We start from the raw sequence: 19,722 nt of genomic DNA, 5'->3' as shown, positions 1-19,722 counted from the left end.
GGGACAGTCAACACTTCTGTGAACATTATTTCATATTTAAAATTAAAACCCGACGATCCGCCTGCACTATACCCCTTCTGCCTTGCCGCCTTGCTTCTGTACTAATCAAGTTAGCGACGCTGATTAGTACAGAAGCAAGGCGGCAAGGCAGAAGGGGTATAGTGCAGGCAGATCGTCGGGTTTTAATTTTCAATATGAAATAATGTTCACGGAAGTGTTGGCTGTCCCTTTAATATAAACAATCCAAACTCCTTATTTTATTTCTGGGTTGCACATAGTTGTAAACTTATACTGTCCTGAAAAAGTGAAAAGTAAACATCGGTAGACGCCCTTTAGGCTAAGGGCATAACCATAAAACACAATACCATGTGCATGAGCTCAATGGATGAAGCAGCTGGTGCTGTGTGCAAACCAACTAATCGATTATGAAAAGATTTGTCAACGAATCTCATAATCGATTAGTTGTTGCAGCTTTACCTAAAATTGAAATACATCCACGTGGATTTAAATTTCGGTCGGATTCTCTAACTTCAACGAGTTTCTTTCATTCAACACAGCGTTAACATAACTGGCAGATCCTTATATAAACACAACCTGACCTACAATATTAATGATAATGAAACTGTAAATACACTTCAGGTATATTGTTTATAAAACAGATGAAATTATAATCCAGTACATCTAAACGCACCAAGGAGACTTAAAATAAAAAAATCCTCATTGCATAGGTTAGCTGCACTCTCACAACTGCTATACTGCCAATAATATAAAAACCACAGTGCTATGGGTAGAGATCTTGTAAAAACAGGAGTGTTTAACAACCATGATATTCTATGCCAAGAAAGTTGCCACTGAAGGATATAAAAAAATAATGATAATATGTGCGTGTATATAACATGGTAAGCCTAAACGTCAACTTGTTTTTATATAGAGATTGTACTCTCCAAATAAATGTTTGCATTATAAGTCCATGAGAGCCATGGGATATGCTACATTACCTAATTAAGCACCATATGCACCCACAGTGAGTGCATAGGACTGTACACACACACACATTTATTTATTACACACACACTTATTTATTACACACACACTTATTTATTACACACACACACACACTTATTTATTACACACACACACATTACACACACACTTATTACATACACATTACACACACACTTATTACATACACATTACACACATTTATTTATTACACACACACACACACTTATTACACACACTTATTACACACACACTTATTACACACACACATTTATTTATTACACACACACATTTATTTATTACACACGCACACTATACATCTTTTTTTTCTAGTTTTAAAACTACCTAAAACAAGCTTACTTTTTTTGTTCAGGATTTAAAGGGATAGAAAGGTCAAAAATTAAATGTGCATGGGTGTGTTTCAATTTAAAACAGAATATGTTATTAGCAAAAATGCTTCTAGTAAAAAAGATATTACTTTTTTCCTTTGGCATACGCACGTATCCTGTTAGGGCCCGTGCACTAGTATTCAAACACCATGCCTGCTAAGAGACTGGTGTGTATAGCTTCTAAAGACATAGTGTTTGAAATGCACCTATTCACATTTTGTGTGGCACCTTTACTGGGGTAGGGTGGGGGTTTAACATAAGAACAAGCACCAGTCACTTCCTATAAAACCTCCAGCAAATTTAAAAAAAAAAAAAACACACGAGAACAAAAATAAATTACTCTATAAATTTATGTCATATACCCTACAACATATGTGTTAGATCAAGTATATCCCAAAGCCTCTGTACTAGCAAACTCACTAATCCCATTAAAGAGGTGTTAACAGCTTGTTCTGGGGTGCGCTCTCTCATCTGTATAATATTTATATGCAGTGTACAAGAAATCCAATAAGGGATCTCCGAACATATTTGAACAGCTCTGTCAACAGATCCGTTTACAGCATGCAACAAAACTGAGCCTGGCAGAATGCAGTTAGGGTGGCCCTAATCAGCAACAGCTGCCCACAGAAACCCCAAAGGTCAAATAACCAAAAGCCTTTGCTGCATTAACCTGATGTCACAAATGTTTTTAGTTCTTAATTTAGACTATGTAAGTGACCTTCATAATAAATTGTAGTCATGTACAGTATAAAAGTATTAGTGTGAATTATTTCACATCTAAACAAGCCAATAAAATCCTAGGCTGTAAAAATACAAAGTAATATATGCATTAGCGATATTTAGCAGCTATACAAAAAAAGTGTAGTCTGGGCTCTCTGTAAATTCCTTTCTTTTATAAATAATAATAAAAGGACATTGTGCTTGTTTTGGGTTTGTACTATATTTTTACATTGTACCATTTAAAAGAAGATTTTAAAATGGATTAAATATTTACTGTATGTTCCTATAAAAAAAAAAAGCAAACATTTTTGGGCTTATCCTACTTAGCCAATGAATACTTCCCATTAGGGATGGGCGAATGTGTAAATTTCCGAATTCGAATGTTAGAACGAATGTTATTACTGAAATTCGAATTAAAAATCCGAATGTTGATAAGAACGAATATTCTTAAAAATTCTATAATCGAATGCTATTTACAGTTTTCGAATGTCACTTTCGAATGTCAACATTCGAAATTTCGAATTTAACATTCTATTTAACAAATACTAGTTCATGTGGTAGGGCGGGAATCTAGTAAATTGATACATAACAGATACAAATATATCATTTTGAATGTTTCTATATAGAATATTGCATATTTCGAATATTACATTTAAAGAAAGCATTAGAAATACTATTACAAATATAAATTCGAATTTTTCAAAACTAATATTTTCGAATGTAATCGTAAAATTTGAAACCGAACATTCGAAAATTGATTTGAACGAACGTGTTAAAATTCGTTTCATTTTTTGATGTTGCGAAACATTTGCCCATCCCTACTTCCCATGTGTCTCTCTCTGTAGTCAAGGTGTCATGACTTACAAAGCTTTTCTTCTGAAAATTAAAATCGTAATTATATACTCTTATGAATGCTCACAGTATGAATGCTCATTCAGTATGTATGTATGTGTATATGTGTATATATGTATATATATGTATATATATGTATATATATATATATATATATATATATATATATATATATATATATATATATATATATATATATATATATATATATATATATATATATATATATATATATATATATATATATATATATATATATATATATATATATATATACACACGCGCGTAGATAGAAACGGCACACTCCAACAGTTAACCACCCTGGTGCACTGCTAGAATATGTATACAGGAAGTCCCAAAGAAGGCACATCAAACAGGGATTTGTATCCAATAAGCCTTTAATGTATAAGCAAAAAGCCCAATACAGACGTTTCGGCTCATATCAGAGCCTTTCTCAATGGAGGCACATCAGAGCCTCCATTGAGAAAGGCTCTGATGTGCTTTGGGGTTCTCTATACGCATTTGCCGTGCGTGGGACCCTTGGGAATATATATATATATACGTTGATTGGAGTAGCTGTGTTAGTCCAGAGATTTAGATATCAAAATAACAAGAGTATTGCATAGAGCAATGATACTTTTTTTATTGGACTAACTATACATTTATAAGTTGACAAACCTTCAGAAGAGTTCCTTCCTTTATCAAGTCTAAAGTAATATTATTTCTTTAGACTTGATAAAGGAAGGAACTCTTCCAAAAGCTTGTCAACTTATAAATGTATAGTTAGTCCAATAAAAAAAGTATCATTGCTCTATGCAATACTCTTGTTATTTTGTGATATATATATATATATATATATATACACACACACACATACACATATATACACACACGCTGATATTTCTATTGTGTAGGTAATTTGCTCCTCTACAGTCTCTCAAATCCAAGCAGGGCACACTAAACAGGTCAGATTTTCAGGATTACCTTGGGTGAAGGTGCTGTGTATCTGACTTAAAGGGACATGAAACCCACATTTTTTCCCTTTCACGATTCAGATAAAGCATGTAACTTTAAGCAACTTTCTCATATACTCCTATTATCAATTTTTTTTTTTTTTTAATTAATAATTTTTATTGAAATTTTCAAATTATACAAAAAAAAAAAAAATCACTCAACGTGAAAATCGAGGCCTCAGAAATCGCAAAAAAAATATATAAAAAAACCAAAGATATTGCTTGAGGCACATAGATAACAGGACATAAGGGGAAATACACATCAACAATATATGTCTGAAGGTTAGAGTAGTTTCAAATTGAGCAATAGATATCTCAAACAATGTAGGATGTCTATCCACATATAAGACAGCTCTAATGTGCAACAGGGCACAACATAATGTTAAGAAGTATATCTATTATCAATTTTTATTCCTTCTCTTTGTATCTTTTTTTTGAAAAAGTAGAAATGTAAGCTAAGGAGCCGGACCATTTTTGGTCCTATTTTTCATTGCGCAAAAAGAGGAGGCTACATGAAGCCATATAAAAAGGTAGAACATTTCCTTTCTTCCTAACGACATTAAAACACAGCACTGTTAGGACGGCACTGAACGCCCTAACGGGGTCTAGAGGTTAAAACTAAAGAGACACTAAAAGTAAAAATGACAACTTTTATGATTCAGATAGGGCATGTAATAAAAAAAATCCAATTTACTTCCATTATGATATTGTTAACAGTCATTTTATTTGCACACTGAGGCATCAGCTCCAACTGAGCATGTGCTGGAGTGCACAGCATATTCATTTAGGAGTCTGTAATAAGCTGATGGTTGTCACATGATACTTGAGCCAACAAATTATTTATTAATATTATTGCTAAAGCGCCAACTGATTCCGCAGCGCTGTCCATGGGTACAAAAATAAAAAGTACAACAGTGATACAATACAATAAGATACCGGACAAAATTAAACAAACAAATACAGGGGAATTGAGGGCCCTGTTCCCGTGGGAACTTACAATCTATAAAAAATATCTTTAAAAACACAATTGCATTGCTTGTTTGTTTTTTTATTATTCTACTGTATTAAATGCTCCATTAAATAGATATAAAAACACCGATTTGTTTCATGATTTTTATATAGCCTACTTTTTTTTTTTTTTACAACTTTCCAATTTATTTATCTTTCTTTATTTTTTTATTTTTTGATATCCATTATTTAAGGAACAGCAATGCACTGCTGGAATCACACTGAACACATCAGTAAGCCAATGGCAAGAGGAATATATGTGAAGCCACCAATCAGCAGCCAAATCCCAGCTCCTAAGCCTACCCAGCTAGCTTTTCCACAAAGGATACCAAGAGAATGAAGCAAATTAGATAATAGAAGTGGAAAATTGTTTAAAAATTGTATGCTCTATCTGAATCATGAAAGAAAATAAATGTTGGGTTTTATGTCCCTTTCAGCCATTACAACTGTTGATAGCGTGTAGTTATTGAAGAGAAAGGGCTTCCTTATAGTAACGTGACATAAGAGAACATCATTAATGACCACTATTCACATAAGCATATCTAAAATATCTTGCACTAATGATAGTGGCTTCATGGACAGCTAAACTTGCTACTTTACAATAAACTAATTCTCAGAGGGAGAGGAAGTGGTTGAAACATGATTTTGCAGTCTTCAAAATACTCTGAAGATAGAGCTTTGAGTGTACATTACAAATAGCTTTTAAACAAGAGATGCAGCAGATTACTTAGGATATCTATTACATTGTATGTAAAGAAAGGCTGATACAAAAGTAAGGGGAAAAACCTGTATAGCTATATAATAAAGTTACAGTCCCATTGGTAAAAAATACAGTTTTAAATATATAAATAATGATTTATATAAATATCACAATTACAAAAGAAGTTAAAGCTCTAGAATAGTTACAAAAATGACATGCTCTAATTCGTAGAAGTACCTTTGGGACCTGCAGAGCACTGCTGGTCGAAACAGCCGCTGATCCAGTCAGCAGTGCTTGTTACACAGCTGAGCCGTGCGACAACTAGCACTGCTGATTGGATCTGCTGGTCCCGATAGGTATTTCTACTGTGTGTTTAACCCCTTTGCGAGGGTTAAACACACAGAAGTGCAAGGTCAATAGTCGTAACATTACATGCTCTAATGAATTAGAGCATGTGATTTTTCGACTACTATGACCCTTTAACAAATTAAAGGGACGCCGTACTCAAACATGTTCTCTGTCCCATTTGTCAGTTGTACACAAAGTTGCAACTGCAGTTAATTTCACTTTTAAAATGTAAATAGATAAGCATATTAAAACCATATGGAAAAAAAATGTACAATTTCATATACAAGATACAAAAATAGTACAATGTCCCTTTAATATAACATTTAGAAGCCACAATATAGGACAAATCACAGATCTATTTATAAGAGTTAGTGAAAAATGGTATCTTATAAATATATGGAGAACAATCGAAAAAAAGTTACAAACTGGGGCCAATCTTAGGAATAATTTCTCCTGGAATGCCAGGACCAGTTAAGTCATACTGTAAAAGATGTCATGTATTATCTAAGGCAGGAGCTGACAAACCTATTTCAAATTTAGAAACCTGGGAACAAATTGTGTTGTCTGTTTAAAGATAAATGTGGAATAGCCAAAAAACTAAGCAGCAAAATAAATAAAGCGCAAGGAGAGCTGGCACCCTGAATTTGTCAAGCCCAGTTTTAATGGGACATTGCACTGTACAAGTCATATCAATGCTTCTACACCATTCACACATCTATAAAAAAAATTCCAAGAAATCTACTAAAAGGATGTTTGGTATTTGCATGTTTGGTAGGCAATCATACAACTTCTGTAGCCTCTCTTTTTTTCAAATTTAAAATTCATTCAAACAGAGGCAGCATAATTTGCTCTGCCGATTACGAGCATGCTCTTGCTACCCACACTATGTGCATTGCCTAGATCAGGGGATAATAAGAAAAAAAAGCTATATATGTACACTTGTACAGTAGTAGTCATACTGGTGTGGTCTCAGTAGGGCGAATTCTGCATTTATTACCTCAGAAAGGACCTTTTAATGCCAAAGTAAACACTGGCAGGATTAGTAAAAGCTGTACTCTGAACTTTAAACAAAGGCAACAATGGGTTTAGCAGTAAAACATCAGAAAAGGCTTGATTATTTTTCAAAAATGCAAATGTAAAACGTAAATAAATGTATTGAGGAGATATGATTAGATATTGGCAATACATTAGATGCACTGTAATTAATGTTGTGATTTTATAGATGTCCAATCTTTATACTTTAAGCAGTGCTTTGAAAAAGCAGGGCCTATGAGCTAACTGTAAAATATCTAACACAGGCTCTACAAGCCCATGCCTCAGGGTGCGTGAGCATTTTGTACCCTATAAGTGCTGCAGCCTTTGCCATCGTGTTTTTACTTGGGGTATGATGGCAATTGTAAAATGGGTACTACAACTGTCGCCAATCCACCCAGATTTCAAAGCAGCACATTTAAAAAGGACACAGCCATACTGCATTACACAGACTACCTCCCCACACTGAGGAGGCAAGCTGGTGCGGGTTATGCATGCAGTACTGGGCTCCAGGACCTCAGATCTGCACACTGCAGAAGTAGCAGCTGGGCCCAGAAAACCGTAACTCTGCCGGAATCCCTATGGGAATTGGAAGAAAACCCCTCAGGAACAAAAACAACCAGTAATAAAAAAAATTTTACTCAATGTTAAATCTATGAAGAAGTCTAATTTCTTACTCATCTGCTGCACTTCCTTACTACTCTGCAAAGTCTGCAACTATTGGATACAGTAATTTGTGTATAAGTTTGTTATTTATGTATGTATTTAATATACAAGACTTTAACTGAGAAATGCTCAGTATTAAAATGAAGACACTCTTGCAAAATATAATACAAATGTCAATATCTTCTAGTAAGGCAATAGTTGTGCATACATACCTAAATCAACACAATAAAGTATCGCCCCTAAGTTTGTCTCCCACACTTCTCCATCTGTTCTTACGTTCTCTACCACCAGAACACACTAGATTTTTTTAAGAGAACTATTTCTGGTTTAATATTAGTTCAACAAGAAAATGGTGGCAAACAGTTGTAATGTATAAAAAAAACAAAAAAAACTCTAGTTTAATGTTTACTTCAGTGTTCCTATTAAAAGTGTGATTATATTCTCATTTTATTTTGAGGTGATATCTTTAGCGCAAGTGAGTAATGTGGCTCCATCCATTTCCACTAATAGTAATTGTCCCTTCATAGAAAAAAAGATTGGTCATACCCGATATAGCAAATGATGAACAAAGAAAAAACACAAAATATAGCAACAAAATGCAACATGTTTGCATGTCTAAAATCAAGCAATTCTCGTCTGTAACAATGAGGATCTCCAATTCTGTTTATGAACACAAAAATGGCAATATGACTATGGCTGCAACACTCAGAAAGGAGGGTCATTTTATATGTATTTATTCATTTTGTACCTACTTATTGCTTCTTTGTTATTTTGATTATATTTTACTAGTGCCGTTTTAGTTTAAAGGGATACTAAACCAATTTTTTTTTCTTTAAAGATTCAGATAGAGCATGCAATTTTAAGTAACTTTCTCATTTACTCCTATTATACATTTTTCTTTGTTCTCTTGCTATCTTCATTTAAAAAGCAGGAATGTAAAGCTTAAGAGCCGGCCCATTTTTGGTTCCGAACCTGGGTTGTGCTTGCTTATTGGTTTGCTAAATGTAGCTACCAATAAGCATGTGCTACCCAGGGTTCTGAACCTAAAATGGGCTGGCTTCTAAGCTTTAAAATTCCTGCTTTTTAAATAAAGATAACAAGAGAACAAAGAAAAATTGATAATGGGAGTAAATTAGAAAGTTGCATGCTCTATCTGAATCATGAAACAAAAAATTTGGGTTTAGTATCCCTTTAAATTAAAATCAAATAAGTCTATCCCCAATTCCAAACATACAGTGTTTCAACAACACCTTGGAATTGTGGTTATGATATTCAAATGAGAATTTAAATTGAAATTAAACATCCATAAATATATTAAAAAATAAATAAATAAACTTTATACATACTCCATAATGTTACAGTTTTGAAGATTTACAGCACTTTTGGCAGATTAGCCATAATTGTTCATACAAATTCAATCACCATCTTCCATATATCTTTTATATTAACTAAACTATATCCTTACTATTCATTAATCACATGGTGAAAACAAATTCTATTAACACCCATTGCATTTATTTACTATGCACACAAACTTATTTTTAATTTAACGGTTGACCAAAGATTTAGTGAAAGCAGAGTGCTGATTGAACTTGATCTCATATGATAGAAACATTCACCCACAGCTGCTGACAGGAACAAGCCTGGGGGAGGAGGGGAAGGCCGTCCTGCTAGTTACTTACATCTGAAGCATGATTTTATTGAGGAACACCCCATCGACCAGTTCCATGTACATAGCCAATTTACTTTCATTCTCATTCCCACATGGACCAAAGGTTTTCACCTGCAGAAACAAAAACAGAAGGCACTTTACTGTAATGCAACAAGTTAAATCAAGTGCTACTATTTTATTTTGTAGAGTCACACAAAATGACAACGTTCTATTTTACAAGCCAGAGAGGAATGCAGTTAGGTTTTAGAATAAGAAATAAATAATGGTCACTTAAGTTTATGAAACAATGAGACGCCACTGATGACTAACTAAAAAACATAATTTATGTAAGAACTTACCTGATAAATTCATTTCTTTCATATTAGCAAGAGTCCATGAGCTAGTGACGTATGGGATATACATTCCTACCAGGAGGGGCAAAGTTTCCCAAACCTCAAAATGCCTACAAATACACCCCTCACCACACCCACAATTCAGTTTAACGAATAGCCAAGAAGTGGGGTGATAAAAAAGTGCGAAAGCATATAAAATAAGGAATTGGAATAATTGTGCTTTATACAAAATCATAACCACCACAAAAAAAGGGCGGGCCTCATGGACTCTTGCTAATATGAAAGAAATGAATTTATCAGGTAAGTTCTTACATAAATTATGTTTTCTTTCATGTAATTAGCAAGAGTCCATGAGCTAGTGACGTATGGGATAATGACTACCCAAGATGTGGATCTTTCCACACAAGAGTCACTAGAGAGGGAGGGATAAAATAAAGACAGCCAATTCCTGCTGAAAATAATCCACACCCAAAATAAAGTTTAACGAAAAACATAAGCAGAAGATTCAAACTGAAACCGCTGCCTGAAGTACTTTTCTACCAAAAACTGCTTCAGAAGAAGAAAATACATCAAAATGGTAGAATTTAGTAAAAGTATGCAAAGAGGACCAAGTTGCTGCTTTGCAGATCTGGTCAACCGAAGCTTCATTCCTAAACGCCCAGGAAGTAGATACTGACCTAGTAGAATGAGCTGTAATTCTCTGAGGCGGAATTTTACCCGACTCAACATAGGCAAGATGAATTAAAGATTTCAACCAAGATGCCAAAGAAATGGCAGAAGCTTTCTGGCCTTTCCTAGAACCGGAAAAGATAACAAATAGACTAGAAGTCTTACGGAAAGATTTCGTAGCTTCAACATAATATTTCAAAGCTCTAACAACATCCAAAGAATGCAACGATTTCTCCTTAGAATTCTTAGGATTAGGACATAATGAAGGAACCACAATTTCTCTACTAATGTTGTTGGAATTCACAACTTTAGGTAAAAATACAAAAGAAGTTCGCAACACCGCCTTATCCTGATGAAAAATCAGAAAAGGAGACTCACAAGAAAGAGCAGATAATTCAGAAACTCTTCTAGCAGAAGAGATGGCCAAAAGGAACAAAACTTTCCAAGAAAGTAATTTAATGTCCAATGAATGCATAGGTTCAAACGGAGGAGCTTGAAGAGCTCCCAGAACCAAATTCAAACTCCAAGGAGGAGAAATTGACTTAATGACAGGTTTTATACGAACCAAAGCTTGTACAAAACAATGAATATCAGGAAGAATAGCAATCTTTCTGTGAAAAAGAACAGAAAGAGCAGAGATTTGTCCTTTCAAAGAACTTGCGGACAAACCCTTATCTAAACCATCCTGAAGAAACTGTAAAATTCTCGGTATTCTAAAAGAATGCCAAGAAAAATGATGAGAAAGACACCAAGAAATATAAGTCTTCCAGACTCTATAATATATCTCTCGAGATACAGATTTACGAGCCTGTAACATAGTATTAATCACGGAGTCAGAGAAACCTCTTTGACCAAGAATCAAGCGTTCAATCTCCATACCTTTAAATTTAAGGATTTCAGATCCTGATGGAAAAAAGGGCCTTGTGACAGAAGGTCTGGTCTTAACGGAAGAGTCCACGGTTGGCAAGAGGCCATCCGGACAAGATCCGCATACCAAAACCTGTGAGGCCATGCCGGAGCTACCAGCAGAACAAACGAGCATTCCTTCAGAATCTTGGAGATTACTCTTGGAAGAAGAACTAGAGGCGGAAAGATATAGGCAGGATGATACTTCCAAGGAAGTGATAATGCATCCACTGCCTCCGCCTGAGGATCCCGGGATCTGGACAGATACCTGGGAAGTTTCTTGTTTAGATGGGACGCCATCAGATCTATTTCTGGAAGTTCCCACATTTGAACAATCTGAAGAAATACCTCTGGGTGAAGAGACCATTCGCCCGGATGCAACGTTTGGCGACTGAGATAATCCGCTTCCCAATTGTCTACACCTGGGATATGAACCGCAGAGATTAGACAGGAGCTGGATTCCGCCCAAACCAAAATTCGAGATACTTCTTTCATAGCCAGAGGACTGTGAGTCCCTCCTTGATGATTGATGTATGCCACAGTTGTGACATTGTCTGTCTGAAAACAAATGAACGATTCTCTCTTCAGAAGAGGCCAAAACTGAAGAGCTCTGAAAATTGCACGGAGTTCCAAAATATTGATCGGTAATCTCACCTCCTGAGATTCCCAAACTCCTTGTGCCGTCAGAGATCCCCACACAGCTCCCCAACCTGTGAGACTTGCATCTGTTGAAATTACAGTCCAGGTCGGAAGCACAAAAGAAGCCCCCTGAATTAAACGATGGTGATCTGTCCACCATGTTAGAGAGTGTCGAACAATCGGTTTTAAAAATATTAATTGAGATATCTTCGTGTAATCCTTGCACCATTGCTTCAGCATACAGAGCTGAAGAGGTCGCATGTGAAAACGAGCAAAGGGGATCGCGTCCGATGCAGCAGTCATAAGACCTAGAATTTCCATGCATAAGGCTACCGAAGGGAATGATTGTGACTGAAGGTTTCGACAAGCTGTAATCAACTTTAGACGTCTCTTGTCTGTTAAAGACAGAGTCATGGACACTGAATCCATCTGGAAACCCAGAAAGGTTACCCTTGTCTGAGGAATCAAAGAACTTTTTGGTAAATTGATCCTCCAACCATGATCTTGAAGAAACAACACAAGTCGATTCGTATGAGATTCTGCTAAATGTAAAGACTGAGCAAGTACCAAGATATCGTCCAAATAAGGAAATACCACAATACCCTGTTCTCTGATTACAGACAGCAGGGCACCGAGAACCTTTGTAAAAATTCTTGGAGCTGTAGCTAGGCCAAACGGCAGAGCCACAAATTGGTAATGCTTGTCCAGAAACGAGAATCTCAGGAACTGATAATGATCTGGATGAATCGGAATATGCAGATATGCATCCTGTAAATCTATCGTGGACATATAATTCCCTTGCTGAACAAAAGGTAAGATAGTCCTTACAGTTACCATCTTGAACGTTGGTATCCTTACATAACGATTCAATATTTTTAGATCCAGAACTGGTCTGAAAGAATTCTCCTTCTTTGGTACAATGAAGAGATTTGAATAAAACCCCATCCCCTGTTCCGGAACTGGAACTGGCATAATTACTCCAGTCAACTCTAGATCTGAAACACATTTCAGAAATGCTTGAGCTTTTACTGGATTTACTGGGACACGGGAAAGAAAAAATCTCTTTGCAGGAGGTCTCAACTTGAAACCAATTCTGTACCCTTCTGAAACAATGCTCTGAATCCAAAGATTGTGAACAGAATTGATCCAAATTTCCTTGAAAAAACGTAACCTGCCCCCTACCAGCTGAGCTGGAATGAGGGCCGCACCTTCATGTGGACTTAGAAGCAGGCTTTGCCTTTCTAGCTGGCTTGGATTTATTCCAGACTGGAGATGGTCTCCAAACTGAAACTGCTCCTGAGGATGAAGGATCAGGCTTTTGTTCTTTGTTGAAACGAAAGGAACGAAAACGATTATTAGCCCTGTTTTTACCTTTAGATTTTTTATCCTGTGGTAAAAAAGTTCCTTTCCCACCAGTAACAGTTGAAATAATGGAATCCAACTGAGAACCAAATAATTTGTTACCCTGGAAAGAAATGGAAAGTAAAGTTGATTTAGAAGCCATATCAGCATTCCAAGTTTTAAGCCATAAAGCTCTTCTAGCTAAAATAGCTAGAGACATAAACCTGACATCAACTCTGATAATATCAAAAATGGCATCACAGATAAAATTATTAGCATGCTGAAGAAGAATAATAATATCATGAGAATCACGATGTGTTACTTGTTGCGCTAAAGTTTCCAACCAAAAAGTTGAAGCTGCAGCAACATCAGCCAAAGATATAGCAGGTCTAAGAAGATTACCTGAACACAGATAAGCTTTTCTTAGGAAGGACTCAATTTTCCTATCTAGAGGATCCTTAAACGAAGTACCATCTGACGTAGGAATAGTAGTACGTTTAGCAAGGGTAGAAATAGCCCCATCAACTTTAGGGATCTTGTCCCAAAATTCTAATCTGTCAGACGGCACAGGATATAATTGCTTAAAACGTTTAGAAGGAGTAAATGAATTACCCAAATTATCCCATTCTTTGGAAATTACTGCAGAAATAGCATTAGGAACAGGAAAAACTTCTGGAATAACCACAGGAGCTTTAAATACCTTATCTAAACGTTTAGAATTAGTATCAAGAGGACCAGAATCCTCTATTTCTAAAGCAATTAGAACTTCTTTAAGTAAAGAACGAATAAATTCCATTTTAAATAAATATGAAGATTTATCAGCATCAACCTCAGAGACAGAATCCTCTGAACCAGAGGAGTCATCAGAATCAGAATGATGATGTTCATTTAAAAATTCATCTGTAGGGAGAGAAGTTTTAAAAGATTTTTTACGTTTACTAGAAGGAGAAATAACAGACATAGCCTTCTTTATGGATTCAGAAACAAAATCTCTTATATTATCAGGAACATTCTGCACCTTAGATGTTGAGGGAACTGCAACAGGCAATGGTACTTTACTAAAGGAAATATTATCTGCTTTAACAAGTTTGTCATGACAATCAATACAAACAACAGCTGGAGAAATAGCTACCAAAAGTTTACAGCAGATACACTTAGCTTTGGTAGATTCAGCACTTGACAGCGATTTTCCTGTAGTATCTTCTGGCTCAGATGCAACGTGAGACATCTTGCAATATGTAAGAGAAAAAACAACATATAAAGCAAAATTGATCAAATTCCTTAAATGACAGTTTCAGGAATGGGAAAGAATGCCAAAGAACAAGCTTCTAGCAACCAGAAGCAATAAAAAATGAGACTTAAATAAAGTGGAGACAAAAGTGACGCCCATATTTTTTCGCGCCAAATAAGACGCCCACATTATTTGGCGCCTAAATGCTTTTTGGCGCCAAAAATGACGCCACATCCGGAACGCCGACATTTTTGGCGCGAAATAACGTCAAAGAATGACGCAACTTCCGGCGACACGTATGACGCCGGAAACGGAAATAGAATTTTTGCGCCAAAAAAGTCCGCGCCAAGAATGACGCAATAAAATGAAGCATTTTCAGCCCCCGCGAGCCTAACAGCCCACAGGGAAAAAGTCAAATTTTAAGGTAAGAAAAAATGGTCAAATCAAAATGCATTATCCCAAATATGAAACTGACTGTCTGAAAATAAGGAAAGTTGAACATTCTGAGTCAAGGCAAATAAATGTTTGAATACATATATTTAGAACTTTATAAACAAAGTGCCCAACCATAGCTTGGAGTGTCACAGAAAATAAGACTTACTTACTTACCCCAGGACACTCATCTACATATAGCAGATAGCCAAACCAGTACTGAAACGAGAATCAGCAGAGGTAATGGTATATATAAGAGTATATCGTCGATCTGAAAAGGGAGGTAAGAGATGAATCTCTACGACCGATAACAGAGAACCTATGAAATAGACCCCTTAGAAGGAGATCACTGCATTCAAATAGGCAATACTCTCCTCACATCCCTCTGACATTCACTGCACGCTGAGAGGAAAACCGGGCTCCAACTTGCTGCGGAGCGCATATCAACGTAGAATCTAGCACAAACTTACTTCACCACCTCCATCGGAGGCAAAGTTTGTAAAACTGAATTGTGGGTGTGGTGAGGGGTGTATTTGTAGGCATTTTGAGGTTTGGGAAACTTTGCCCCTCCTGGTAGGAATGTATATCCCATACGTCACTAGCTCATGGACTCTTGCTAATTACATGAAAGAAATATGTGGTGTTTGAATGCTGGTGCACCGTAGGGATATGCATTTGTATCGTTAGCGAGGATCTGAATGCGGAAGTAAGGAACCGCTCATTCCCTTTGGATATTTTCGTAGGTGGATTGATTCCTGTAAAAGATCCCCCACTATAAGATCTGTGAAAATCCAGATCTTAAAGTAGGGATCTTTTACAGGAATCAATCCGCCTACAAAAAAATCCAAAGGGCACAAGAGGCTCCTTACTTCCGCATTTGGATCCTTGCTAATGATTGGAATGCACATCCGTATTGCACAGGCCACACAGCATATGTGCATATTCTGATTTAAAAACACTGGTTTTCACTAGAAACATGTTTGCTAATAGAAGCATATGACAAATATGTTTCTATTTAAAACTTATTTGCACCCATGCACATTTCAATACTGACCTTTCTATACCTTTAATGAATGCAATATTCATATTAAAAGGGCCTTTAAAGCAAACAATTTTCTTTGCTACATTTAAACGAGATCATTTCATATTCTATTTGCGAATACTGATGTGGCTTTTTTGTTTTCATGCTTGTGGGATGTGATGCAGTCCACCAATGGGGTTATGGGAGATATCTTTATAAGCCAATGAGCTTCTATCCCACGATCAGGTTTACAGAAACATACACTTTGTATTCATTTCAAACTCAAAATAATCAGATTTAACTTAAAGAAAAAAAAAAAAACCACGTTTAAATAATGCTCTCTTGTATGCATGACAATGTTTTAGTTTACTGTCCCTTTCATTTTAATAATATATATAGTAAAAGCAAGGATCTATCACAGATATATTTGTGCCTTTTGCATGCATTAGAAAAGGGTTTATTTAATTAAAATAAAAACAACTAAAATCCTCCAAGCTTCACTTATGAAGGTCTTAACAACAAACAAAAATAAATATTGAAGCTGAAAAACTATAGTTATTCTAAACCAAAAATAAATAAATAATAATAATCCTCTTCAAAGTAGCCATGCTTAGTACAACTGTATTTTACACATAATAAATTTAAATATAAACTGCACTTCTTCTATGATCTCCAAAGAAGGGTTAACCACTGACACCTGTCTGAGCAAAACTCTGCTTTTGTTGCACCAGACACATCTAAAATAGCACTAGACACGGCTGAAATAACTGACGACATATCACTGGTATAAATAACAAAAAGCTGCATGATACCACCACCATAGGTCATCTATCCAATACTAATAATAGTGTGAAAAATAACACATTTTATGAGTTAGGGCATGCATGAGATTATGCATCTTTTTTCCACTTTTCCAATTGTGATATATTAGGCCCAATAACTGTTCATCTTGGGTTTTTTTTTAATATATATATATATATATAAAAAAGTATTCACTTCAAAAAAAATCTTGAAGGCATATCATGAAAAAAGGTTGGACACCCCATAAATAACGTGTATTATTATAAATGTAAATGACAAATTTCTTTAACTAGGGCAAAAACAGGAAACTTTTCATATAAGGGGCCACTTGAAGGACAGGTTGAAGAACACATCCATATACCCACTGGATGTTTGCAGATAACCCAATTGCATAACAGAGGAGCAAACCCATCCCCAAATTCATGCATGGACCACATATCTAGGCATTTTATGTGATGCAAGTGGTAAACAGCAGAGGAGTTGTATGTGATTATTACAACCAATGTTTTATTAAAACATCACAACCCTATAACAGGTGTTTAGTAGCTATGCTGACATGGTAATATGCTGTAATGTTCCTGGTAAAATTAAAACATAAACATTATATATATGGAAGTACAGCTCACTAGCAGGTATTATGTAGAATATAGTACTGGGCCTTAGATTATACAACCCTAATCTACTCTGTCCAGTTAAAGGGACTTGAATTTGCTTTTGAGTTTATAGCATAGGTCTTTAAAGGGGTTAAATAAAGTTGGGTTGATGTGACAGAATTCTAGTACCTGAATTGTTTTTTTTTCATGGCTCTGATAACTATCCCTGTCTGCAGGAAATAAAGATAAAAACAAACTGAAAGATGAGAAAGCGTATAAACTGAGAATAATGATGTGTTTCATATTTCATTACAATGTCCCAACAGATCATGTGACTCTCCTGTCCTTCAATTCACACACAGTTCAAAATCAACAGTTTATAAAAAAAAAGGGGGGGATTAAAATGCAAAATATAGGTAGTACAAGTCATTTTTTGCAGACCACTGTTTTTTGTGTGTTTTTTTTTAACCTTAACAGCTGTGTAAACATAAATGTCAAATTTGCTCAGCCTTATTGAAAGAAAGTCTATTTTTATGTTATAAAGTATATGTGTGTTAATGATAATAAAATGTGACACTTTGTATTGCTTGTTATAAACATGTGTGTCCCTGTGATCCCAGAACAAGGACATTATAGAACAGAACAATTAGGATTGTGCATATTTGCTGAAACCTATTTCTTCCATAAACATTCTATTTATTTGTTTACCAAAATAAAAAGTCAATGTTTACAGGCATATATTATCTGTGATATAAACCCAGTTACAATAGCAGTACAAGGAACCCAGAGCTTTTACACAAACAGGAGGGTGGGCTAGAAAGGAGAATTGTTTAGTTCATTCAGCTGTAGTGAATGGACAGCTCCCTCCAAAAACAAGTTTTAAAACAAAAAGTATAAAACCATGAACCAAATAAAGAACTAATTCTAAAATCAGATGGTTTATACATTAAATTGTTTTACGTTGCAGTCTGGCAAGGTTCTGTTTGCAAAAAAATAAATAAAAAGTTGTTGCTAAGATGCCTTGTAAGCATTTTGTGTAGAGAATATTAAGAAGTGCTGGGAGTGTAACTGAATCTCTTGCATGATACAGGGTGAGGTGCACTTATCTAGCAAAGTCATATTGATCGCAACTCACCCAGGTCACCAGTGGGCTCTCCAGGAACTGGTCCATGAGTTCAGAAATTGTAATATCCATGTTGTATTATGTCCTGGATGGGTGCTGGGCTTAGAATCTATACAAAGAAGAAGAGAAGCCCATCTTGTGTCCCTGCTAGGAACACAACAATGAGAGGCTCATCTCTGCAGGGGGGAGAGTCCAAGCACACCCTCACCCCTCCTCCTCCCCACCAAGAATGAGGCTCAGCTAAATATAAAGTGCAATAAATCCGTATTGCTGACTGTTGCTTATATCCTGTGCTGAAGTGTAATTATAAATACTCTCCTTTGATTTGTATTTGCAGCAAGTAGTCTGTCAGCGGAAGAAAAAGTCCTTGTAAATATAAAGTTGTTCACATAAACCAGAGAGCTGCACCAGCGTCCTCACACTACATGTGCTGCATGCACAGTACCTGTAGCAACCGTGCAAAGCTCTGGGGAATAGACGGGCATCTGTAACATCCAATGGGATCACAGAGTAGGCAGGGCAGGGAGCTGAGCCAACCAATCAGAATAAGACCCCTTTAGCTAGAGCGAGAGAGGGGTGAACAAAGCCAGGCGTGGGGCACGGGAGGCAGCGGTGCCATGGGAGAGCTGCACCTGTCTCCTCCCTTTCTACACACCATGTTTCCTTTGCTGGGCTTCTTTCATGGCGCTTTATTTAGGATTTGGATTCTGAAAAAAGGGACAAGTTTTCAGTCTGTCTACAATAACGCATGTGTGCTCTGTAGTGGGGGTGGTTGCACTAACTATAAATTGTTACACCAAATAAAAATATACTAATCCCGTGCCTGCACGCTCTGTGCAAATAAATTACCTCAGTAACTGATAGAGTTATGGGTGCTAAAGTTAGTCTGGGATTCTGTACTAACAAGTCAATTGGAACTGTCACTCGGAACTCATTCACTAAAACTTTCACAGCTCTTCACTCTTTAGTGAATAGGCTCCATAGGATCACGCAGGGAAGTGAGAACTTAAAAATGATTATTAAAAGTGAGTATTTTACAGTTTAGAGCTTTAAAAAAAAAAAAGTTTATCAATGAAACCAATCTATTTACTCAGTATCAATAAATAACAACGGGGCTCTCCAACTATTAGTGAATATGCTTCATATGCACACAGGAATTTGAGAAGTTTGACGCATTAATGAATTAAAGGGACAGTAAACCTTAAAAATAATGTTATATAATTCTGCACATA

General features: G+C 35.9%; 1 protein-coding gene across 1 annotated transcript in view; it reads right to left on the bottom strand.

Annotated features, from left to right (window-relative positions):
* Positions 1 to 18,937, bottom strand: part of CCDC88C (coiled-coil domain containing 88C) — a 277,418-nt gene extending 258,481 nt beyond the window's left edge. Inside the window, exons 1-2 of the mRNA XM_053697556.1 lie at positions 18,503 to 18,937; positions 9,413 to 9,513 (exon numbers count right to left, since the gene is read on the bottom strand). Of these exons, the coding sequence (XP_053553531.1) occupies positions 9,413 to 9,513; positions 18,503 to 18,562 (161 nt within the window). The 5' untranslated portion in view covers positions 18,563 to 18,937. The remainder of the gene's footprint in view (positions 1 to 9,412; positions 9,514 to 18,502) is intronic.
* Positions 18,938 to 19,722: the final 785 nt, after the last annotated feature.

Source organism: Bombina bombina, chromosome 1, assembly GCF_027579735.1.
Source record: "Bombina bombina isolate aBomBom1 chromosome 1, aBomBom1.pri, whole genome shotgun sequence".
Lineage (NCBI taxonomy): Eukaryota > Metazoa > Chordata > Amphibia > Anura > Bombinatoridae > Bombina > Bombina bombina.
Note: the sequence above shows the minus strand (reverse complement) of the source record. Positions and strands in the feature narration are given on the sequence as shown.